At 23.8% G+C, this 27,364-nt stretch overlaps 2 protein-coding genes across 2 annotated transcripts in view; one reads left to right on the top strand and one right to left on the bottom strand.

Moving 5' to 3' along the window:
• LOC122501553 (disheveled-associated activator of morphogenesis 1) overlaps window positions 1–9,628 on the bottom strand; it is a 155,907-nt gene extending 146,279 nt beyond the window's left edge. The window contains exon 1 of the mRNA XM_043611102.1: window positions 9,290–9,628. The gene's annotated coding sequence lies outside the window, so the exon portion shown is untranslated. The remainder of the gene's footprint in view (window positions 1–9,289) is intronic.
• Window positions 9,629–14,547: 4,919 nt separating this feature from the next.
• On the top strand, window positions 14,548–26,669 carry LOC122501563 (kinesin heavy chain-like). Its single transcript, XM_043611121.1, has 15 exons — window positions 14,548–14,613; window positions 14,712–14,830; window positions 16,086–16,160; window positions 16,258–16,300; window positions 16,386–16,490; window positions 16,578–16,696; window positions 17,016–17,132; window positions 19,387–19,518; window positions 19,962–20,096; window positions 20,168–20,264; window positions 20,985–21,140; window positions 21,240–21,474; window positions 21,670–21,744; window positions 22,624–23,431; window positions 25,979–26,669. The coding sequence occupies exons 1-15, from the start codon at window positions 14,548–14,550 to the stop codon at window positions 26,667–26,669; spliced, it is 2,973 nt and encodes a 990-aa protein (XP_043467056.1).
• The last annotated feature ends 695 nt before the right edge of the window (window positions 26,670–27,364 follow it).

The following is a 27,364-nucleotide window of genomic DNA, read 5'->3' as shown; positions in this document are numbered from 1 at the left end:
GTCAGCCGCGCGCGAATTGTTGCTAGTATTAAATTAAAACAAGAGTAAAGGTGAAAATAAAAATCAACAAGCTGAAAGTAAAAAATGGAAATAAAAATAAAAATTTATCTAAGTGAATGTATAAATAAAAATCAATGTAAAAATGAAATTACATAATCAACCCCCAATTGAATGAAAAAAATGTATTTGATTCAAATAAATGATTAGATTCTGACTGTCAAATAAATATTCTTTTGTATCAAATAATTTTTATTTAAGTCATTTAAACGGTTTTTGTTTGAACTTTAAAATACTAAAATTGGTGGTTCAAATAATATTTAATTAATTTAAATAAAAATTATTTGATTCAAGTAAATATATATTTGACGATACACAATTTCATTTGAATCGAATCGGTTATATTTGCATCGAGTAAATTTTTTGCTTTCGCAGTGTAACGTAAGAAATTAATGTTTTAATGCTGCTAACATCCTGTTACCGATTTTCTTCCTCTTTGTCTGATATTCTTAAAAACTATTTTAAATTTCTTCAGCGTCAATGCACTGTGATGCACGATTGCAAGGTTAACTGAAGCGTAATTGACGTCCACACTCGACTATCTATTGACCTCCTTCACGTGACGTCAGATTCATTGATGAAAAGTTATAGAAGCTTATACATTTATACTGATCGATATACTGGTCTCTGAGGTCACTTGCGAGTGTTTCCTCTTCATTTCCGACTTAATTTATCAATCGATTTTCCTCCCCCTTTTCTGAAAGTTTTTAAATTTTCATTTTATCGTTTCCTTCACTCAGAGAAAGTTTTTATTTAAACCAAATAAAATTTGTTTGCATTAAATAAAAGTATATTTGTCTCAGAGCCAGCCATTTGTTTTAAATAAAAATTTTATTTAAATATGTTTGATTCAAAATTCAAATAAATGGGTTTTCTTCATGATTTTCCAAAGGTATTGAACATTCAAAAGAACCTTTTTTGTTCTATGTAGATACTTTTAATAATTACTGTACTAAAGTAAAAAATTATGAAAATTTAATATTTAGTTAAGCATTCATTATTTTAGTCTACAAAATAATTTTTGTATAAAAAAATATAAATTAAAAGCAAAAAAAAATATCGTCGTGATCATTCGAAGCTTTAGGAACATTCTCGGTGTAGTATTTTCTTTTTTGATTTGAAAATATTTTTATGCTACAAAGATATACTCTTTTTATAAAAAAAAATAATCATACTCGTTCTATTAGAATTAATTTCTCATGTGTTGAGAATGTGAAAATAATTCTATAAATGATAAGAACTGTTTTAGAGAAAAAAAAATGCAATAAACTAATATTAATCAAAGTGAATTCTTCTTCCTAAGTTTTCTATTAACAGAGAATCTAATTAATTGGATTTGAAATAAAATTTAATGGCGTATTGAAGAAGAGAAAAATGGTATTCATCTGTGTATGCTTCTTTTATACTTTTATACACAGCAAAGTATCAATTATCGGAGGGATTTATATTTATCGCTCGTGTTTCAATTACTAAGCAATCTAATAAAATTGCAGCACTCCTCGTAAAGTGACACATTGACTTAATTTCTACTTTGACCAACCGACTTATAAATCATTTGCCAACTGTAACGGAATTGACTTTGTCCTCATTATACAAAAGTAAACTTTCTAATAATCTTTGCTGATAAGAAATTTTCTAAATCTCTTTCTTGTTTAAATATATATCGTTCAAATGTGTATTAGGTATATATAGGTACTTTCTTCAATGATTTGCTTAATTTTCTTTTTTCTCTCATTTTCCGTTATATAGACGTGTATATTGAGAATATGGAAATCAGTGAAATTAGTTTTTAATATAACAGAACGAGTCGTAAATAAACGAAAAGGAATATTATATTTTTCATCCTGTGATGTGTGTAGTGATTGGAATTCTGTTTGCAGTGAGTGATATATTTCTCGTCAAATCAATCTGTCATAGAAAGCAATAACTATTTTTGAATGGTTCGTATTCAGGTTTTCTGATTTGATTTTTATTTTTAATAATTGAGGAAATTCACGTTTCAAATCGAAACAATTGTATAATAATTTTCTATTATTGTTTCTCAAGGTTGCCATAGGTCATCATTGCCATAGGATATCAGGGACTTCAGGGAAATTTTATCAAAAGAACTGGAAAAAATTGAATTTTGGAGAAGTTACAAATGATTGCAAAAATTCAATTATTTTCAAAAGTAATAAAATTCTTCGCGAAAATTCAATTATGTTCAAAAATTAAAAATAATTTTCGTAAAAATTTTAATTACATTTAAAAATAATATAATTCTTTTCCAAAATTAAATTATTTTCAAAAATTTTCATAATATTTTTATCAAAATTTCGATTATTTAAAAAAAAAAATATTCCTCAATTCAATGATTTTCAATTATCTACTATTTTAATACAATTCTTCAAAAAATTTAATTATTAAAAAAAAATGTTAATAAAATTCTAAGCAAACATTAAATTATTTACATAAATAATAAAAATTTTACAGCAATTCAACTATTTACAAATTTTTTATAAATTTCTTCACAATAAAATTTAATTATTTTCATAAAAAATAAAATTTTTCACAGAAATTCAATTATTTTCATGAATACTAAAACTCACTATAGAATTTCAATTATTTTTAATTCAATTTTAATCGAATTCCTCGAAAGATTCTTAAAAATTTTATTAAAATTCGTTGAAAAAATTTAATTAAGTTGATGAGAATTCAATTTTGTGAAACATTCATTTATTCAATACTTTATTTATTTTTGTATTTAAATAATTGAATTATCGAAGAATTTTCTAATAAAAATTGATTTAAAAATGAATTTCAGTTAAAATTTTAGATAATAATTGAATATTAAAAACATTATAGCATGAATTTTTAAAAATAATTGTGATAATTGAATTCTTTAGAAGAATTTTTATAAAGTTTTTAAAAATATTTTATTTTTCGTAGAATTTACTTCAAATTGAATACTTGCAACGAATTTTATTAAAATTTTTTAAATAATTGAATTCTTTTGAGAACTTTTATAAAAATAGTAGATTTTTAAAATATTTGAATATATCAGCGAAGAATTTCATTATTTGTGAAATGTAATTTAATTCTTGCAAAAAATTTTAAAATAAATAAAATCCTTTGAAGAATTTTATTTTTTTTTATGAAAATAATTGAATTTCTGCAACGAATTTTATTACATTTTCTTTAAATAATTGAATTCTTTTGGGAACCTTTATAAAAATAGTACTTATGTAGATTTTGAAAATATTTGAATTTCAGCGAAGAATAAAATGTAATTTAATTCTTGCAAACAATTTTTGAAAATAATTACATTTTCCAATAATTTATTTAAAATTGCATTAAAAATAATTAAAAACCTGTGAAGAATTTTATTATTTATGAGAATAATTGAATTTTTGCACCAAATTTCATTAACTTTTTTTATTTTAAATGGTTGAAATCCTGTAAAGAATTTTATATTTTTATGGAAATAATTGAATTCCTGTGAAGAATTTTATTATTTATGAAAATAATTGAATTCTTGCAACGAATTTTATTAATTTTTTTTAAATAATAGAAATCCTGTAAATAATTTATTATTTATGAAAATAATTGAATTCATGTGAAAAATTTTATTATTTGTAAAAATAATTGAATTCTTGCAACGAATTTTATTAAAATTTTTGTAAATAATTTAATTTTGTTTTGAAAAATTTTGTGGAAATTTTAATTTTTTTAAAACTTTATAAGTTGTTGAATTTCATAAAGATTTGAATTTGAAATTTTTTTGAAAATCTTAATTTCCATGGTATAATAATGATTAAATATTTATTCAAAAAAAAATTTATTGACGTTTATGAATAATTTTACAATAAAAGAAATTCGTAAGTAAATGTAATAGAATGTTTTTTTTTTTTGAGTATCTAATCATTTTTAGAATGAATCAAAATATTCTTTAGAGTCAGGGAAGAAGTCAAAATTTTGTTTGGAATTCAGGGAAAAACAAAATTAGTTTTTTGTGGCAATACCCTGTTTTCTCATGGAAGCGTTGTTTTACGAACAATTTTTATATTCGTTTTTTTGTGGCAACCCTGATCTTCTTGTCACCTATTCATAGAAAATAATTCACCTATTTTTAGGAAAAAAGCTACTTTATTACCTGTAGGTAATTTACACAAAAATGCATAAGTATAAATTTTGAAATCTTATTCCCAACAGAAGTTATTTGATTATTCGATTTCGAATTTTTATGAGAAATGCATAATGTACTGTACAACTTTACGTAATTTCCAAATTAAGAAACAGATTTGCTTCTTTTTTTGGGAAAAACTCGCAAGAGATCGAGTGGAATTTACATAATTCTGGCTGAGATTAAATTACATAATGAAATTCTACAGATTCATATAAAGAAAAGAGGAGGGTGGATACGGATGTTTCTTTTTTTTCTTCTGAGATTTGCTCAATTAGCATTTTCAACTTTGAGTGTATATACTATATGTACGTGGGTTGAAAATGTGAAGCCTCCTCAAGAACGAAACCAGTAAGAGAAAGAGAGAAAGAGGTAGGGTTATAAAGTGTATAAAACCTCGCAGGTAAAAGTGCATCAAGAATTATTATTATAAAGACAAATCGAACTAAATTCTAGGACGATATACGCATGCCCGTTATATTGCTGTGAAACAATTTCAACGCGATATATTGTTCACAATGGTGAAGAGTGGGCAGTATCTATATGTATATATATGTTTATTATAAGCAGAATATCAACGTAGGACGGTGCCGGTGTACTGACATTTCCAAATGCCAAACGGGCCCCTTTTTGCAAAGAGTCGAGTCGTTTATCATTTAAGTAACAATCGTTTACAATGAGTCGCATCGTTGACGTGCGATATCGGTACCAACCGCGTAAGCCACATGCATGCCTTGCTGATGGACTTCAAGTGGTATAATTTTCATCTCTAAACTGTGCGAGAACTCAAAATATCATCACCTACTACAACAAGCCACTGCGGAGATAAAGTGTTCTCCTGCTGTTTGAATAATTTATTTCTTACTCACTTCGCGCTTGCAAAAAACAAATTATGAGACATTTCCTTCTTTAGTCGCATTTTATGATGGTTTTAATAGTCGGTATAATCTCAAGGTCGAAATCTAGTCTTTTAGAAGATGTAATTTTTTAAAAGCTAGATTATTATTCTTATATTCGGGTAAAATTGTTTCGACAATTTTAAAACGATTTTTGCGATTTTGATACTTTAATTGTTACAACAAGTGCTGCAAGAATTTTTGCGTACACTGTTTGTGCCTTTCGTAGGTTTCGTACTCATCCATTAAAAGTTGCAATCAAAAAAATTTTTTGTAGATTTGACTACTTTTCAACTACTCAATAATTACTACTCACTCTCAATAATTTAATAAGTCCTTAATTGAATTTAAAAAAATTTATTGACCACTGAAAAGTATACTTTTTATCAACCGTACTTAGTTTGGTTATCTAAATCTAACGATTTTTTTCCGTGTAGTTAAAAGAAGCAAGAATGTAGTTGGTGCAATCAGATTTTGTAGTTGTTTTTGTAATTTAACTACATTTTTTAGTCAACTAAACTATTATTTCTTAACTAAATTAAAAATAGCAAAATCATCTAACACAAACATTGTTAGCATAACTAAAAGTAATTAATTTAACTTCTTTCCACTCAACTACACAATAGTAGTTGAACTTTTCGACTAAATTTTTTCAGTTTCGTATTTACTACTTCTTTTGTGATTTGCTATTTTTAAATTTCCTGTCTTTGAGAATTTGTACCGCTCTGAATCCACAAATTACAAAAACAACTACAAAATATGATTACACCAACTACATTCTCATTTTTAACTATTTTTTTAAAACTATTTTTTGGTAGTCAGTACAACTTTTTAAATTCCGTTGAGGGACTTATTGAATTAATGAGAATAGTTGAAAAGTAGTCAATAATCTACTAGAAATTATTTAAAATCCTAATCATTCACCAAGAGAAAAAATTTATTAAAATCAAAGATAATTTATTTGAATTAATTAAAAGTATGTTTTCCCCAGAGATTACTTAATTATTTTTTCGTTTTAAATTAAAATTCTGTTCGGCACAAATAAAATTTTGATTTGTACTGAATGAAATTTATTTGTACAAAATAAAATTTATTTGAAACAGTAAAAGTATAATTGCCTTCGAGTCACATAAATATCTTTTTACTGAGTGTGAAATTCAAAATATTAATAATATTTATTATCTTAACAATAATCATAAATATTCAGAAATTACCTTTTCACCTTCCTTTTGTAATGTAGAAATTTTGATACTAAATTTAACTTTATCAATCAAATTAATCTAATCTAGTCAACTATTAGTCGAATCAAATTCTACTGAATCAAAATTGTATAACATTAAAATTGTTTTTATTGATAAAAAAAGTCAATTAATTAAAATTATAATAAACAAATAAAACATCAATTATTATTTTACAAATTGGTTTGTTTTATTTATCATTTTTAACACCTTTTTTGGAAAATAATTCATCATTTCATTTATTATAAAGAAAATCGGTTCTAATGCGATTAGTTCAAATTCAAAGATTGTAATTTAACATATTATTACGCTAAATTTTTTTTTATTTTTTTTATTTAATATCTATAAATAATTTGCTCTTTAAAGACAAATCAATAAAAATTTGTTTATCAATTAACAAATAACTAGCTATAATAACGTGCGCCTGAAGTCTCTCGTTTTAATGTCAATACATATTTAACAATAATTAATCTAAAAATAAAATTTTATTTAGTTCAAATAAAAGTTTTATTTATGTCTAATAGAATTTTTATTTAAAACACAAAAATAACCTATTTGGCTCTGAGACAAATATACTTTTTTTAACTCAAATAAATTACATTTGATTAAAATAAATTTTTTCTCTGGATATAAAGGAACACAATTTTTATTTTACTACTTTTTGCTAATTTTTTTAAAAACTAACCACTGTGAAGCATTTTTTGGCTTAAAACAAGATTGTTATAAGATTTTTAATAGTAAAACTTTCATTTGCTTTAATTACTTGCTAAACAATTAGTAAATAAAGTTCATTTGTCATTTCCGAATTTTCGAAAATTTCTGACACATTTTTCCATTTTTAGTTCCATATGTTAGCCGCAGTCGTTAAGACACTGCTCAAAGTGAGTCATGCGTCGTGCGTTCGAATCCTCAAGGCTTACAATTTTTTTTCTTCCTATGAATTACAGAATTATCGTTAAGTCTTAAAAACTAAGATATAAATTTTAATTTCTTTTGTCTTATTTTCCAATTGATAATAAAAAAAAACCTTTTCCAGTTTTTTAATTTTAATAAAATATATATTTTGTTTCTTTTTGCATATAGAAGCTTTATCTAAAAGATTTATTATAGAAGTTTATTTCTTTTGAACAGAACTTTTAATCTATTTTACATTTATTATCTCTCAATCTGAATTAGTAAAAATTGAGCTACTAATTAATAATTATTAGTGTAATAATTCACTAATTCCATAATATTTTATTAGCAAGATTTTTTAATAATTTTGTAAATTTTACTAAAACTTTAGTAAAATAAATTGGAACTACAAAAAAAATACTGGAGAAAAATTCTTTGATTCAAATAACTGATTACTTGTGTATTATCAAATAAATATTTAATTGAATCAAATAATTTTTATTTAAATCAATAAATCGGAATTTGCTTGAAACACTAAAATTTATTTCAGTGTTATTTATTATTATTATTTGTTTAAATATAATACAATATTTAATAATAATAATAATGATTCTACTTAAAAAATACAATTTAATTGACTTTTAAATAAAAATTATTTGAATCAAGTAAATATTTATTTCGTAACAAACAAGTAATCTTTTATTTTAATCAATTAAAGTTTTCTTCAGTGTGGAAAAATATAAAAACTAAGAAAAGAAATTTACTGATAATTAGTGAATATTCTCACTAATGTGAAGCAGTTGTTCAATTTTCATTAACTCAGATTTAGTGAGTTTTATAATGTTTGAAATCTGTCATAATTTAGCCAGTTTCATTTTGCAATTTTATTTTGATTTAGAATACGACTTTTACGCCAATTATTTTGTTGTTCCATCGCATGCCATAACAATTGTTGTCACTGTGTTACGAGTCCGATGACCGCAAATTAAGCCAATATAGAAGATGTCAATGTGTGAAAATGGTAATTGTCGTTACGAAATGGGTTACGTTAAATACTTCTTTGGATTTGAAACTTGAGATTTTCTGTAATTTATATTTCACGTAACATACTTTTTTCAACGTAGTATATAAACTACATTTTTCTCTCCACAGAAAAAAATTACACGATTCGCCATTTATATACACGTTTACATAATAATTACTATTTAATTCTAAATTTTAATTGTATTGTAAATTTTCATTACTCACAATTATATTTTTTTGGAAAAAACTTATCAAATCACTTGTTCGAAAATTAACTATGTTTCAATGAAAATACTTTTCTTTGTAATTTTTTATTTAGTCTAAACATTTGACACACTTTAAATTTGAATCAGTAAACAATTAAAAATGTTTACTAATTTGGATTAGTAACCGACTTTTTGCTTTCGAATTAGTAAATTGTATACTAATAAATTTGTAGAAAATATTATTTATTAGTAAAGTTTACTAATTTAAAAGTAAAAAATTAAGTTACTAATTCAAATTAGTAAAAAATTTTACTAATTCAGATTTAGAGAGCATCTGAATTTTTTAAATTCAGAATGTCAGAAAGTCAGAAATTCGAAATATTATAAATATTCATGTAAAAGAAATTCATAATTTTCTGCAGATACTAAATTGCTCGCCATTTTTGCCCAAAAAGAAAACTGACAATGGAACCAAGCAACCTGTTTGCAAAAAAAACGTCGAAAAAGAGATTTAGGGCGTGAACGAATTAATTTCGCTGGAGTAAATCCTTTGAAAAATTGTTATCTTTATCCTCTGACGTAGGAAGCTTTAATGCATCAGTAGAAAAAAATCTTGAACCTTATCCTATTGTCATGGTTGTGAATCAAAAAAGTTTCTGTAAAAAAAGAACTAAAATTCTGAAATATATTTTCCTTATACCGAATAAAACGAAAAAAATTGCAATTTCTTCATGTCTTTTTAAATTCCATTCTCTGCTGTTTGTGAGGAAATAAAAACTAATTGTTTATTATCGCGTGCAAGTAAAGACTTACTTGATCGGAATGAAAAACGTGAAATTCCAGCAGTGCGTCTCCGGATGCAGATCAATATAATGGGAAATGGCACATGTCCCCCGTAAACCACATTGTAACGCCGGTAAAGGATATAATCGCACCCGCGTTTTACACCCCCAGCATCAATATAGGAAAACGCGGGAGACAATTTTTTTTCTTATTGACACACAATTGAACTTTTTGTTTATGAGGTTTTTTCAATTCTTTGCTTGTGATTAATTTTGTTTTTTGTATTATTCCAATAATACATTAAAATATAAACGCGTGTTAATATATAAACCAGAGAAAAAATTACTGAACTGTCACGCGCAGAGGACTGGGAAATAAACCAACAGTGACTTTCGACGGGTCTTCTGCGCCGGTCCGTCGACGTCGTCGTCAAGGCGACCGGGTCACTTTTGGATCGATTCATCGAAATGTAACACGGAATTATTTCGATTTCTCGATATTAAAAATCCATTATCTTCTTCTTCATCTCTCTCTTCTCTCTCTCTTTATTTCGGATGCTGTATCTTTGAATTATTCATTTGACTTTTTGCGAGTACTTGTTGATGAACTCTCATGTTAATTAAACATTCACTACCTTTGACTTTTGATTTCTTTTAGTCGTTGACAACCTTTCGGTTTGATTTCACTCTTTTTAATTAGATCAAATTATTCTTATTCTGGAAAATTTACAAAAATTTTTAGTTACTGTTGAAGAAATATTTTTCTACTTTTTGAGAATTTTGGGAAAATTTCGGTTTTCTGGATCTTGAAAATCTTTTTATTTTCTTTTCAAGAGTGTACAATTTTTTTAATTTTCTTCGAATCCCCCACAGCATCTAAACTTGCAGCAACATTGACAACATTGCCTCAATATTGTGAAACTTGCAGCAATATTGTCTTAGATGCTGTGGGGAATGCTGTACAATTTGTTATTCAAAATAATTATTTCCAGAGTAAATTTTGCTATATTAAATTTTTCTAATTTTTTTAGAAAGAAATTTTCTACCGAAGTAGTAAAAGTTATTTCTATTTCTATCGAAATTTACCTTGAATATAGTAAAATTCATGCGGAATATGAAAACTCAAATGTAGCTTTCTAACAAATCTTTTTATTTGAAATTTCGAAAAAGTGCAGATTTTATTAACAAAATTAATATTCTGTTTTAGAAAAATAAGAAAAATATTTGCACAATTCCTATTTTTAATCTTATTTTTGGAACAGGATTATCCATAGGAATTAATTTATTCAAAAATTTTAAAAATCAAACATTTTTTAAATTAAACAATTTATAAAAGTATTGTTATAAAACATGAAGATATCGATTGCGATATTGATTGTGATCGATTTCTTCATGTTTTCTAATAATAATTAAAGATGACAGAAATAAAATCATTATTTTATATTATAAGAATATTGTTACCGTAACTTCTTAAAATTATTTTCATCATTTTAATTCAATTATTATTTTCTAGAATTTTAAATTATTTTTTATGAAAATAATAATTGAATTCATGCAGAATTTTTATTATTCATGAAAATATAATTAAATGTTTGCATATAATTTTATTAAATTTTTTTTTAAATAATTGAATTCTTTTTGGGAAATTTTATTAAAATAGAAGATATTGAAAATCATTAAAATTAGAAAAATTTTTGAAAATAATTGAATTTTGAAAAAGTGCAGATTACTGAAAAAGATAAAAAAAAACTATCAAAAATTTTCATTTTATTTTTAAATTACAATTTGTTATTAAAAAATATTATTTCCAGAATACATTTTACTATTATTATAAAGTAAATTTTTCTAATTTTTTTTAAAGAGACATTTTCTCCGAAAATAATAAAAGTTTATTCTGGAAATATCGATTTTTAATAACAAATTTTTCTATTTGCACTGTTAATTCTTTTTATAAAAATGTTATTAAATTTTCATCCACAATAATACAATATTTTATTAAAAATTATTTATTTAGTGTAAATTCAAATACTACTGAAGTAAATATTTACAATCTTCATGCAAAAAATTATAATTCGAAATAGAAAGAATTATACACAAGGAAATAAACATTTTTAATAGTTAATTTTATTATTTTTAGAGAAAATTTTACTATGTCCAAAGTAAATTGAACTAATTTTTAATTAAATTTACTTCGAATATAGTAAAATTCGAGTCAGTTTCAAACAAAAAATAGTGTTCTAACCAAAATTTTAGTTAAAAATTAAAAAAAATTTCAGAGTACCTACGAAAACTTATTATTATTATTATTTTTGTTTTGAGAAAAATTTACTGAGTTCAAAGTAAAGTAAAGTTACTTTGAATATAATAAAATTCATGGAATTATAAAACACAAGTAGTGTTCAAACAAAAATTTTGATTTAAAATTTAGAAAAATTTCAAACTACGGAAGAAGATTAAAAAAAATATTAATAATTAAAAGGGAAAATAAAACTAAAAAGTCTCATTTAAAAAAGCTGCAAGTAAAAGAAAAGCAAAAAATTTTTCAAATGAACTTAAGCTTAAGGTCATGTTATTCGGTAATCACGTGCCCTATAGTAAAATATATGGGGCACGTGACCACTGAATAACATGACCTTAAGAATTAGAGTAGGTAATATATCAATTAAATATTTAATTAATTGAATTTGGCCATTTTAATTACTGTTTTCGGCTATTATAGAATTTCTTATTAAAACGTTGGAGTTTTCTATAACAAATCTGATAACTTTGATGAGAGAATAAAAAATTATTAATAAAATTGTATTTAAAATATATAATTATAGGAAATATTATAATTAAAGGAAAAACTAAAAATTAATAAAAAAATTTTATTAACCGTAATTGATACACTAATAACTGAAATTGAATTAACGCTGGTCTATTGTGGATTAGATTCTCTATAAGAGTTAAATTAAGTTTTCAGCCCTAGGGGGGATCGAACCCTAAATACATGACCTAACTTAAGACATAAATCCAGGCACTTAATATGATTTCGACTATCGTTAATTTGTTCGTTAAGAAGTATTATTGTAACAAAAAAGTTATTTGAAGTATTTACTTTCCAAATGTGAATTAGTAACAAGTATTTTGAGGTGAATGACATTTTACTACAAATGAATTATAATTTATTTATAATTAAACTCTACTAGTAAATTAATTGAAAAAATACTATAGTAGTATAATAAATGTTTATTAGTAAATTTTACAAACGGTACTAAAAGTTTTAACATTTTTTGATTATCTTAATGTCTCTTCTAGCGTTAATATAATGAAAATATATTTTCAAGGGAAATGTCAATTGAAATTGAAAAAACAAAATTATTTTCTCGTGTTTTTAAAAACATATTTAATTTCAAAAACCCGTTTTGGGTTTAAATAATATCGTTTTAATAGATGTCTTTTTTCTAAATGAGTATTTACCAACTTTTTTCCATTCTTTAGGAGAAAACAGTAAACAAATCATTATGAAATTATTTTTGTATATTAAAATAACTTTTCATTAATCTTTGTTTACTGTTTTTCATTTTATTTATATTAATAAAATAATAATAAATATAAATAAAGTATATAATTAAAGTATATAAATGAAATAAGGAATATAATTAATTAAATTTATTTATTTAATAATAAAGTATTTATAATAAATTCTTAACTGTTTTTTAAAAATATTTTTTACTTATTTTCAATGTTAATTACTTATTATTAATTATTGAAAAGTTAAATAAAAGAGGAAAAAATAAAACTCATTCCTGTAGATAAAGAAAAAAAAATGTTGTACTTATTGGGTATTACAATATTATTTAACAGCATTTATCATGTGTATAAATATTTGTTGAGCTGTGTAAACTTTAAAATTAACTTCAAATCAATTTCATAATGACGACAATTAACTGATTGAGAATTTAGAAACTACGTAGAGAATTTTCTCTATAAATCAAGAAGGAATTCCAGTAAATTCACGTGCTGACACTTCATTCTTTTTTTCAATTCTTTATTTCTTTTTTTTTCTTTTACTAAATTAATTCCAGAAGGGGAAAAAAAGTTGCAACTTTTGCGCAAAATATATATAAGCATTCAGGAAATTGAAAGTCTTATATCAATTATTGCGATTTTGTACCCGGAAAATCTCGATTCAATCGAAATTGTCTCTTTGGAGATTTATAAAGTTTTACTGTTAGAACTCGTCTGACCAAAAAGAGTCGTAAAGATTGAAGAATTTGTCTCTGTGACGCAAAAGTGCCTCCAAGGAAACTTTGCGTTTTCGTTATAAAAAAGAGAGAGAGAGAGAGAGAAAAAAAACCATTACTCACTATAAGGCTTGCGTTCACACCGGAATCACAAGTTTAACAACCGGTTGCAATTCCAATCGCAAATATGTCGGCAGCACCTTTTTGAATTTTTTACATCCTACATTCCGAGAATCAATTGTTATAGTCTCTTCAATAATAATATGGGCATTTGTTTATTGTTTAATAGGATATTTTTTTAATTCTGACCAATTTTAAATGGTAAAATTGAAAAAATATTGTCGTGCAATTTCTAAAAATGAATTATTTAACGTATTTTTTGAATTTTAGAAATTTTGGAATTATGGTAAGAAAATTCTAGTTTTTGATATCCAATATTCAAAAAATTCAATTTTTGCAATTATTTGTAATTTCTCTAAAATGGAATTTTTTTAGTGTTTTCGACAAAAATTTTAATTAGAAAATTTTTAAATTATATTTACTTATAGATATAATTAAATTTCAGAATATGTTGAATTGAAATTTTTTGGAAATTTAAATTTCCATGGAAAAATAATAATAATAATTAAATGTAAACATACGCTTTTATTCGCGCTCACTTAAAATGCTAACTTCACCTAAATATATATAAAATTTTTATATTCAGCAAACATATTTTCTAACTTTCTCTTCTTCTTCTTCTTCGAAGATAATCAAAAAGGACTTGTCGGTTATGAAATTTTATTAAAATTTATTCAACAATATACGTGTTGAAAACGGAAATTCTTTATCTTTTTGATTTTTACTCGAAAAGAAAAAGAAGAAAAAAATACTACCGAGTGAATTTCTATAGAAACAATATGCGAATCGACTCCTTTTTTTTTTGCTTATAACTTCACAAACTTGAAAAAGTGACAGGTGGTGTGTGAGTGACCTTTTAACTTGTTAGATTTAAGGTTTTTCTGTGTATGAATTATTGTTTGTAAAAAGTTATGAAGATTTAAAACATTTTCCCTCTCACGTTATGGTTAAAAATGACATTAAAGTTTACGCTCGCCTTAAGCCTGAGTGGTTTCAAAAAAACATCACTGTACGTAACTCGAATACGAAATTTTTTCACATGAAATATATTTTTGTTTACGTTTCATTTCGCTAAAACCTTCTTATATGAGAATAATTTACTTTTAGAATCATGAAGTCTATCATCGACCGAAAGGACGTAAGGATGAGGATTTTTTAATTTTAACCTCCCCACAGAGAATTTGCAATGAATATATTGATAATCGACCCGAATCTTGGAATTTTTCGTAATATACTTCCTGAATATTTGACATATTTATAAATAAAAAAATAATTTATAAAATTACAAAATAATTTTAAAAAAATTTTTTAGTAAAAAAGAAAATATTATATTTCAATCACCACGAATTTTAAAATGAAACCTTGGATTTTTTTCTATTTCTGACAATAATAATTGAACTTTTTAGAGAATATGCAATTGACTTCATTTTAAATACTTTAATTCTCGAACAATTTTTTAAAAATTATTTATAAATTGTTTAGAGAGTATTTTTATTGGAAATTTTTTTCGAATTTTAGAATAAAATTGAGTTATAAATAATTGTATTTCTGATTTTAAATTGAAATTTTTGGAAATTTGAATTCCCACAAAAAAATAATTACAAAATAAGTTAAGGGAGACAGATTTTTATTTATAATTATAATTTAATTATTTATTATTATTTTTATTTAGTTATTTTTATTATTTATTATTATTAATTCTTCTTTATTAATATTTTAGAAATAAGGAAAACAAAAAATATAGTTCAATGTCATAATTTCGTATTTTGAAAGAAAAGGAAAAATTAAATTTTAAATTGGCTTTGATAGAAGGATCAAGAATTTAATTTTGAACATTTTAAATAATTAATACTTGTATTTAAATAAAAAATTATAATTTTCTGGTCAATAAGAAATATTTGTTAAATTTTAGGTTGTGTCACTTGAAAACGTTTCTTAATGCCAAAAAATTGTAAATTTATTCAAATACAACTTTTAATTATTTAATATTGTGTAAGTTAAATTCTTTACGTTTTTACCGAAATGGAATTTAAAATTTAACTTGTCTTTTTCATTTAAAATACGAAATTATAACATTTAATTAAACTTTGTTTCGATTGTCTATCGAATTCTTTCTTAATTAAAACTGTTTTTATAAAATGCAAATATTAAAAATATTAAATTTTTATTGAATTAATTGAATTATTCTTTAAATCTGAATCAGTAAAATTTACTTAGTTAAAATATATTAAATATCATTTGATTAGACAAAATATTACTGAAAATTTCAGTGACGCACGTATTTAAATTTTTAGTCATTTTTTGACTGATTTTCACGTGAAATTTCACTGATTTAGTTTTAGAGAGTAAATATTCATTTGATTAAATAAATAAATCATTAAAATAAAAACAAACGAATAAAAAAATTAAGATAATAAATAATTGCATATTATTAGTGAATAATTTCGTAAATTATTAAAAATTGATTTGCTTTGATGTCAGATTTTATAAACTTTTTGAAGAAACCACGAAGCAAGAAGTTATTTTTGACGAAGTTGCCAAACCAGTGGTTCATAGGTGATTAATTAGAAAATTTTTCTTCATTACGATAAGGATTAAATTATTATAATCCTTTTGTTTTCTTATATTTTCTCCCTTGAGTATTTCTCTCTAGTGTTCTTGATGGTTACAATGGAACGATTTTTGCCTATGGTCAGGTAATAAATTTATTTTTTTAGCAAAGAAATAAAAAAAAATTTCTCGTTCCTTTTTTTATTAATTTCTTTTCCTAAAAAATTATAGACCGGAAGTGGAAAGACTTACACGATTACTGGCGAGCATAATAATTACGATTTGAGAGGAATATTGCCCCGGACTTTGCAGTATTTATTCAGTCAAGTTAAGAAGGTATAATTCCTAAATAAAAAAAAAATAATAATTCTTCAATTTGTAGTTGTACAAATTACAATTAATGTTGTTAAAAAAAATTCCCAGCAAACAGAAAATCTCTATTCCATTGAAATCTCTTATCTGGAAATTTACAATGAAAATGGTTACGATTTACTTAATAGAAAACAAGAATGGAGTTTAGCAACAAAAATAGAAGATTTGCCGTAAGTTTCACAGATATTTAAGTGTTTATTAAATGAAAAAGAAAAAAAGAGGAGAAAAAATTACGAAAATGTAACGGAAATATTTGATTGTATAAAAAATTAAAAATAATTTTTTTTCTTCTCTTTCGTCAACTTTCGAAATTTATTTTCGCACATAACAATATGTTGGTTGATTATATATGCGAAAGTGATGGTTTTATTAATTAAGGCACTGAGATTAATTAAATATGATGTGTAATGATGTAGAAGTGCGCAATATTTTCATATTTACTCGAATGAGTTAACATTTAAATCATATATCTTCCTTGTGTGCTATAAGGAGAGTTACCATTCAGGAAGACGAGACGGGTACATTGCACTTAAAGAACTTGAGCTTCTGGCCAGTCACAAATGAAAAGGATGCGCTTGATTTACTCTTCATTGGAGATACAAACCGGTGAGCAAGTGTCGCTTTTGATAGATGCCCATTAAAATAAAATAAACATTAAATTAAATTAAATTAAATTAAAAATTCCATTAACGAGTATGTAAAATGAATTCGGATTATTATTTGCTTGAACGAACATTTTACATTTTTGGATGAAAATGCTGCAACGCTTTTAGTTTAACTTTTAATTTAATTAGATAAAATGGGATCATAAAGAGAGCTTTTCTTGTTTTACTTTGATATTCTTTTTAACTCCATATTACAAATTTGAGCTTGAATAATTAATTATGTTAATTATATGTTTCGTCCAAATTAAATTTTAAATTGCTAATATTATATTCTTTCTCCAAATTAGAAATTTTAATAAAAAATAATAATGCTAATTATATTTTTCTCACAAATTACAAAAATTAATTTTCATAATTAACTTTATTAATTACATTTCTGCTCCAAATTGCAAATTTGAATTGTAATAATTGCTAATATTAATTATATTAATTGTTTTCCAAATTAGAAATTTTAATAATTTATTATTACCGTTAATTACATTTTTATTCGTACAAATTTCAATTTTAAATGTAACAATAGGTATATTTGCAGATTATATTTTCTTTCAAATTGAAAATTTTAATAATTAATAACGTAAATTTCATTTTTTGTCAAAATTGAAAGTCCTAATTTTCAAAATTAATAATATTAATTGTGTTTTTGCTCCGTATGAGAAATATGAACTTAAATAATAAATCATGTGCAAAATATTTTTTTCTTTTAAATTGCATAATTTAGTTTTATGTATTAATTACATTTTTCATAAAAATTAAAAATTTTAGTTGTAACAATTAATAATATTAATTCAATATTTTTGGAAGTCATAAAATTATTTAAATAAAAGATGTTTTGATTCTTCTGTTTGGCCTAATAAGCCATTATATTAGGCCAAACAGAAGAATCAAAACATCTTTTATTTAAATTAATAATATTAATTTTTGTCACAATTGGAAATTTGATTAATTAGTAAAGATAAATTCTTCGTTCAATTTGGAAATTTTAATTTAAATTTAAAACATTAATAATATTAATTATATTTTTGCTCTGCATTAGTAATGTTATTTCAATAATTAATAATGTTAATGAAATTTTTCGTGGATATTTTAATTTTAATTATTAATCAAATTTTTATTAAAAATTTCAAATTTTAGTTTTAATAATTATTAATGATTATTGCAGTAGTATTAATTACATTATTCAATCTAATTGCAAATTAGATTATTAATCATTGACATATTACAAATTTTAATTTTAAAATTAATAATATTAATTAAATATATTTTCTTTTGTCAATTTACAAATTTATTAATTAGTAATTGTATAATTATATTTTTGCTTCGAATCAAAAATGTTAATTTTAACAATTAGTCATGTTTACAATATTTTTCGTCTAAATTCGCAATTTTCAATTCGAATTATTAATTAGGTACAATGTCAGTAAATTTACAAATTTTAGTTTTAATAACTATATTAATGTTAATTATATTTTTTGCTGTAATTACAGTTTGCAAGTATAATAATTAATAATGTCAATAGCATTTTTTGTCGAAACTATGAATTTCAATTTTAGAAATTAAAATGTTTAATTATTAAATTATTCGTTCAAGTTACAAATTTTTTTATTTTAAAATTATTTTGCCTTTGAATTAGTAATGTTAATTATTTTAACAATGAATAATATTAATTATTTCATTTTTCGTCCAAATTGCAACTTTTTACCTTAATTATTAATTAAGTACAGTTTTAGTAAAAATTATAAATATTAGTTTTAATAATAACTAATATTATCTACTTACATTTTTCGCTCTAATTGCAAATCGTAATTTTAATAGTACTTTCAAATGCATTTTTTGTCCAAATTACAAATTTCAATTTTAATAATTATTAATGTTAATTATATTATTCGTTCAAATTTGTAAATTGTAATTGTAATAATAAATTTTGCCGCAATTGCATTTTTCGTTCTAATAACAAATTATAATTTTACCAATAATTAATAATGTAAATTACATTCACCGTCTTTAAAAATTGTAATTTTAATAATTATGAAAACTAATTCCATTTTTCGACAAAATTAAAAATTTTAATTACATAATTCACCAAAATTAGGAATTTTAATTTGAATGTATACCTATAATAAATAATTAATAATATTTTGAGAAGTAAAAATTAAATTGAAAATAAGATTATAAATGTAATGGGTTTTTATTTAAAGCGTTGTTTCGGAGACACCAATGAATCCAATGTCATCCAGATCCCATTGTATATTCACAATTATCGTATCAATGAAGAAAATAGGTTCGAATCGCTGCAGCAGAGCCAAAATGCATCTAGTGGATCTCGCAGGGTTAGTTATTGATAATTTACCGTAATTTTATCATCAACAGTTAAAGTAGAAATCTCTTTCTTCTCCAAGCGCCTTAACACAGGCAAAAAGTTTCTCGGAATGTTACAACGGTCATCATTCTCCTGGGTTTTTACACCTCTTTCAAATTATTGCACTAATATTATTTTTTTAAATATTCACATTTTGGTAATTTCTGCAAAAAAAATTTTTTTTCTTTTCAATAATAAATTATCTTTTCTAATAATGAACTATATTTACTATTAAAAAGCAAAAAATTAATTAAAATTAGTAAAATAGGCATATAAGTAAGATGAGAGATAGAAAATACGTAAAAGAAAATTTTGTCATTTGTTTAAACTTTTTCTATAGAAGAAATGAAATATAAAAAACAAGTGGTGAAAAAAGAATATAATTTATTTGTACTTTTGTTTATTCCCTTATAGATCTGAGCGTGTGTACAAATGCGCTATTACGGGAACTATTTTAACCGAGGCGAAGCACATTAATTTGAGTCTGCATTACCTGGAGCAAGTCATAGTTTGCCTGGGTCAACAGAATGCGAATCACATTCCCTACAGGTGGTCGATGGATCGCTATTTAATCTTAAGAGAAAAATTCATGATTGCAATTCCTTTTTTTCTTCTTCCAGAAATTCTTTACTCACTGCCATTCTTAGGGACAGTCTCGGCGGAAATTGTCTGACAACCATGTTAGCTACACTCAGTCTCTCAATACACAACTTGGAGGTTTTAAATCATAATTTCCACTAATTGAATTTTATTATCATTATTATTAATCAAAATTTCCACTGTGTAAATATTTTCATTTTTTCTTTCAAATTTATATATTTCGGGAAAATTTTTACACGAGGTAAAAATTATTTTATTTGCATTTTTACTGTGTGTAAACTTTTTTTTATTGTTTTTTTACTAAGGTAAACTATTTTTTATTAAATTTTTACTGAGGTTAACTTTCTTTAACTGCATTTTTTTTTTACTTGGGCAAATTTTTTTGATTGCATTTTTATTTTATATTAAGGTAAACTATTTTTTATTAAATTTTTACTGCGAGGTAAACTTTCTTTAACTGCATTTTTTTTACTTGGGCAAATTTTTTTGATTACATTTTTATTTTATATTAAGGTAAACTATTTTTAATTAAATTTTTACTGAGGTAAATTTCTTTTAATTAAATCATTACTTAGGTAAACTATTATAATTGTATTTTTACTGAGGAAAACTTTTAAATTGCATTTTTACTAAGGTAAACTTTTTTAAATTAAATTTTTACATGAGATAAAAGTTTTTAAAATGATTTTTACTGATGTACTGCTTTTAAGTTTTAATTGAATTTTTACAGAGGTGAGCAATTTTTTAATTACAGTTTTACCAGGGTAAATTTTTTTCTAAATAAAATTTTTATCTTATTATCATTAAGTGTAAAGTAAAAAATTTTTTTATCTATAGGAAACAGTATCAACTTGTAGATTTGCGCAGAGAGTTGCTCTCGTCGAAAATGATGTAAATTTATCCATGCAACATGATGTTAATAGTGAAAATACTCTCTTGAAAATGGAAAATTTACAGTTGAAAAAACAAATTGAGATACTTAAAAATCAATTGGTCGATCAAGTACATGTGGGATTTTTTTCATTAATATTAATTCTTTATTATTACAATCTTTTATTTTTTTTTTTTACTTAAAAATATTCAATTTGACAGACCCCTCGAGAATTGAATGCAGAAGATAAAGAATATTTAGATAAATCCTTGGAAGAGTTTCTTGAAAACGATGGAAATTTTAAGTACACAAATGATCCTCAAAAATTGCAATACTGTCTTGAAATTTTAAAAGGGAAATTTGAATTACATAATTTCGAAAATGGCACCAAAACGATTTGTTCACAGAGTTCGGAATACTATAAGAATTTAATTCTCCAAAGAGACAAAGAAATCTGTATCCTTTATTTTATTTAAATAATAATATTTAAGATTAATAATTATTAATATTACTCTGCCTTTTTACTTAAATAAATAAAAAAAAGAAAAATAATCTTTTATCTAGTATACAATAATAATTAATATAATAATTATGACAGTGCGGATAATTAATACCTATTTAGTTTCAAATACTTCCTTAATTTTTTCAAAGCTTTGTTAATTAACATGCTAAAAAAGGAAAAGAAAAAATTTTCAAGACAAAAATTGCCAAAAGATATATTTCAAGGTATTTGGAAGTATTTTTAAAATTTAAATTTTGTAAAAATAATAATATTATTAATTTAAATTTGTAAACGAATTTTTTCGGTCAATTATTCAAAGTTTACTAAACAGTAAGAAAAATATTATCTTAACTATTTCATATAATAATTGTAACTATAATAATTTATACTAAAACTCAGATACTAATTCAGATTTGTTTGAATTTTACTAATTCAATTTTAGAGATTTACAAAAATTAGAGTTTAAAAAAAATTAAATTGAAATAAAAAAATGTAAATAATTGATTAATTAATAATTTTAAATTCAAAACGTATTAATTAAATTTATTTATCAAAATCAAAATTAATTAGAAAAGAAAAATGAAAATGGTTTCAAATCTTAAAAATTTAAATTCAAATTAAAAATGCAAAGAATTAATTAGTTGATTAATTGTTAATTAATAATTTTGAATTTAAAATGAATTAATTAGATTTATTCGTAAAAATTAAAATTGTTTAAAAAATAAAAATAAAAATTTAAAAGGAAATGGTTTCGAATTTTTAAATTTGAAATTCAAATGATAATTTTAAATAATTATTAGTTAATGAATTAATCAACAATTTAAAATTCAAAATTAATTAAATGATAATAAATTCAAAATCATTTAGAAAAGAAAAATGAAAATTCGAAGGGAAATGGTTTCGAAGCAGAAATAATTGAGACAATAGATGACAAATCAATTGTGGAACATGAGGAAACACCTAAAGATACAAGTGCTTTTATGAACAATTAATTTACTTAATTTCCATAAATATGAATTACTATAAAAAAATTTTTGCTATTTTGAAATGGAAATAAGTCAATAATTTATTTTAACGATTGTAATATTTTTTTTCCTCCAAAGGAACTTCAGTTGTGACTAATAATAACTTCGAGCCAAAACAAATAAGTGAGGAAATGCCAAATTTTGAAAATAATCTAATAACATTAACTCCACAAGATGTGCGACAATTAAAAAATCTAATTTCCATGTATAATGGTCACATTTTAAGTTATCACCAGTCATTGGTTAGTGATAAACATAAAGCTAAAGTATCGTCTGAACAAGATTTTGCCTCTAGGGGAAAATTCGTTAACAATAAACGAGAAAATCTATTTCAAAATGTAGATTCCATTGGAAAAACTGTTTTGGAAAACAAATTGAAAACTCCTGAAAATTGTGACACTTTGAATATTGATCCATCATTAATTAAATCGAATTATAATACTAATAGTAATAATAGTAGATCGTTGGAGAAAATAAATTCACCAAGAACTGAACAATTATCGGTTTCAACTCAGGGAACTTGTGGTAATTCGGAAAACAGTAGGTCGGTTAAAAATAATCGTCGACCTGAATTGACGACGCTAAATTTATATCAGATTGTAAAGGAAGATCTTCGAAATGATGAGATAAATTGTGGAAAATTGAAGAAACGTGGTTCGAAACGTTCTTTTAGAGAGGAGAAAAAGAAATCGAAAAGTTCGAGTAAATTTAGTTTAGTATCGAAATCTTCATCGAAGGAATCAATTTTTGTTGAAAGCAAAAATTTGGATTTGGAGACTTTAGTCAATAGTCAGGATGCTGCAGGAGGGAAAAATTGTATGGTGGCAAATGATAATACTCTTGGGAGAGTAATTCAAGGAGGTGGTGATGCTGAAACAATTATGAGGTATTTAGATACTTTGAAAATAATTTTTTTTGCATCAAATTTAATATATTTTAATTGAAGTGAAAAGCCAAAAAAGGTAATTAGACAAAAATTTTTCGCCAGACATTGATTTGCTATTAATATTTAAGTATCAGTAGTGCACTTCCGCTTTGGTCAGCCTTCATTTTTTCAATATTTTGAAACTAGTAGTAGAACCCTATTACAGTCAGACACTGAGATATATAATTGCCATTTTGCTATCAGTAGTAATCTCCCGTTAAAGTAAGACAAATGTTTACAATATTTTGTAAATTAGTAGTAGAACAATTTTTAGTCAGACACTGATTTACATTTTTAGATTTTGCTATCAGTAGTAAAGTCCCGTTACATTGAGACTTCAATAATTCAATATTTTGTAAATTAGTAGTCGAATAATTGTTATTCAGACATTGATTTATATTATTAATATTTAAGTATCAGTAGTACAGTTCCGCGTTTGTCAGCCTTCAATCTTTCAATGTTTTGAAACTAGTAGTTAAACTCTTTTACTGTCAGACACTGATTTATATTATCCCCATTTTACTGTCAGTAGTAAAATCCTATTTCAGTAAAATATGAATTTTTTAATATATTTTACAAGTAGTAGTAAAACTCATTTTTAGTCAGACACTGATTTACATTATTTAGATTTTGCTATCAGTAGTAAAATGCTGGTTCAGTAAGACTTGAATTTTTCAATATTTTGTAAATCACTTGTTTTATTCTCAAGCAGTAAAATTGATCGTTTTAACCCTAGAGAGAAAAAAGAATCGTTTTAATTCTAGGTGTAAAATTACTTCTTTTGATTCTAGTTGTTTTTAATCAGGCAAGATTATGTTTTCGATAATTTGTCCAAAATTCGAAGAGAAAGATTCGTTCAAACAAAAAATGTCTAGACTTCATAAATAAATTATTAATTGTGAATTAGTAGTAAAATTCATTGACAGTCAGACTTTGTTTATTTTTTGTATTTTTTACTGTTAGTAGAAATAGTAAGTTTTAATAAGACAAAAAGTTTTAAAATATTCTAAATAATTCTAGGAAGGTAACTGACTCGTTTTAATCCAAGAAAGTAAAATGATTTATTGCACTAATAGGGAATTTTTCTATTTTTTACCTCAGTGGATTATGTCACTTATAATCAGACTCGAATTTTTGTTCTTGTATTTGAATTTTAATTAATAAAAACAAAATTCGTCAAACTGAAAAAAAAATTTGAATTAGTAGTTAGAGTCAATTATATAGTCAGACAACCATTTTGACTATTGTACTTTTGTTTTCAGTAGTATAGGTCGTTTGTAATAAGACAATTTTATACTTTTTTGTAATATAACTATAAAAAAATTCTATTAGGTCAAAAAAGGATTTAGACTTTACAAGTTATTAACTCAGAATTAGTAGTAAAATTTTTCGATAGTCAGACTTTTAATATGTTTTATATTTTTTCCTGCTAGTAGAAACAATCAGTTTAGATCAGACATGAAGGTATAAAGAATTAATGACAATACTAAGAATGATAAAGACTCATTTTAATTCTAGGAATTAAATGTTTTGTCTTAACAGTGGAGAGTAATACGATTCTTTTATTTTTCCTGTAAAATCTCAAAAATAGTTGCAGTAAAACTTTGTAAAATTTTATTTGCTTTTAACTAGTGAATAAGGTCAGTCATGATCAGACAACATTAAAATTATTGAATTCTTTTGCTTGCAGTAGTGACAGTTATTTCCTTCAGAAAAGAATTTTTAAAAATCTATGACAATTTGCTTTTAGGAGATTGTGAAAGTTATTGTCAGACTATAGAGTTTCAGTTTTCAATTTTTCATTAATTCTAGAACTAGAATTTACTTTTTTTAATCAGTATTAGTAATAGGAACTCTTTGCTCTCTAATACAAATTAGATACAAACTGTCAAGCGATTTAAAAATTTTGGAATTAGTAGTCACAGTCAGGTATAGTCAGAAAACACTTTTAATTGCCATTCTTTTGCTCTTAGTAGTAACAGACGTTTTTTGTCAGACAAAATGTAAATTCGTGTTATAAATTTATAGTTATTTCTATTTTTGGTATTTTTTTTCTCTGAATTTGAATTAGTAAAAATGTTTACTAATTTGAATTCCCGACTAACTTTTTGCTTATTTTGAATTAGTAATTATTGTTAATAAATTAGTAAAAATTACTAATAAATTATTAAAAATTACCAATTATTAGTAAAATTTACTAATTCAAAATAAACAAAAAGTCAGGCTTTAATTCAAATTAGTAAACATTTTTACTAATTCAAATTCAGAGAGAAGAAAATACCAAAAATAGAAATAAAAGAATTAAATCTCTTCTGTTTCTAATTTCTACTAATTAATCGAATCAAATATAAATTAAAATTTTGAAATAATGTTTAAAAATTATTTTGTAAGAGTAAAAAAAAAGAAAATAAAAATGAAAGGTCTTTGCATTTCTTGCAAATTTACATTGCTTTCACCTTTCATTTATTTTTAGTTACAAACGAATAATTTATTTACAACTTTTGACAGTAGATCAAAAGATTTCATCAGTCTGGAAAATGGAGAGTCATTGCAAAATCATATTGACGTCGCAAAAGATCAAAGTCTTGGATCTTCTCGCAAACTTGAAAGTTCACAATTCACATCAAGTGTGAAAAGTGAAGCTCATTCTGCGAACGTTACCAGATTATTGGAACTTTCAAAAAAACCAATTTGCATAAACAACTCCGCATGTCATTCGCCCAGTAACTCAAACATTGAGTTTCTAAATTCTTCAAAAAGGGAAATTTCATCTTCCTCTTCATCTTCATCTTCTTTTTCATCGCCGCCTTCTTGTTCTACAGAAAAAAATTCCACTGATTTAATGCACAAATTCCAGGCAAACATTATTGACTCGAGAATTCCTCTGAAATCGTTTAATTCACCACGACAAAAAGTATCGTCTTTCATTTCACTTGACAATGGAAATGCAATAAATATCGAACGCTCGGCAAAAGAATTAGAGGAGAAATTATTAGCGAAAAATGATGATAATTTAGAGGAAGAATTAATTAAGTTGACGGAAAACTTTTCTTCGTTGAGTAATAGAAGTTGTTTTTATGCTGAAGAAAAAGAGGAAGTTTTTGATTTTGACAAATCTTTACCACTTAGTGGTGATCCTGATATTGATGAAGAAATAATTGCATTTTATAAAGCTAAACGTACAGGTGAAAATTACTAGAAATGTAGGAATAAAAAAAAATTTTAAAGTACTTGAGGAAAAAGTTTTATTAGCATACACATAAATAACAAGAGTCAACGATTTTATTACACAATTTTTTTTCTTCCTGTGGAAAGTGAATCGCATGAAGTACAGCACTTTCGTTGTAAATCGTTTGCTATACAATTTATTACAACGAATTTTCGAAAGTTATATTTCTTATTCACAATTCAATCAGTTTCTATTTGTTGCTATTCTTTTTTCAACTATCTTTATTCTGAAATTTAACACGAGACAATACGGCTTTTTTACGAAACTGACTTCCAATTTTTTATTTTTAGCATTTAGAATTAAAATATTAAATACTAATTACTAATTTAATAAGAAAAACTAAATACTCTTTCTTAATTTGAATTAGTAAAAATGTTTACAAATTTAAGTTAGTGACCTACTTTTGCGTTTGAATTAGTAAATTTTACTAATAAATTAGTAGAAATTACTATTTAGTAGTAAAATTTACTAATTCAAAAGCAAAAAGTCAGTCACTAATTCTAGTAAACATTTTTACTAATTCAAATTTTGAGAGCTGATTTAATTAGAAAATCTAAATACTAAAATAAAAAATTAAAATTAATATTTAATATTCAGTATTTTGTATAATTTAAAATAATTATTCAACTACCAAATCAAAAAGAGATTGACTCTCAGCATCGTTA

This window comes from Leptopilina heterotoma, unplaced genomic scaffold (assembly GCF_015476425.1).
Source record: "Leptopilina heterotoma isolate Lh14 unplaced genomic scaffold, ASM1547642v1 Lhet_211, whole genome shotgun sequence".
Classification (NCBI taxonomy): Eukaryota; Metazoa; Arthropoda; class Insecta; order Hymenoptera; family Figitidae; genus Leptopilina; species Leptopilina heterotoma.
The sequence above is the reverse complement of the archived record's forward strand: the minus strand, read 5'-3'. Positions and strand labels throughout refer to the sequence as shown.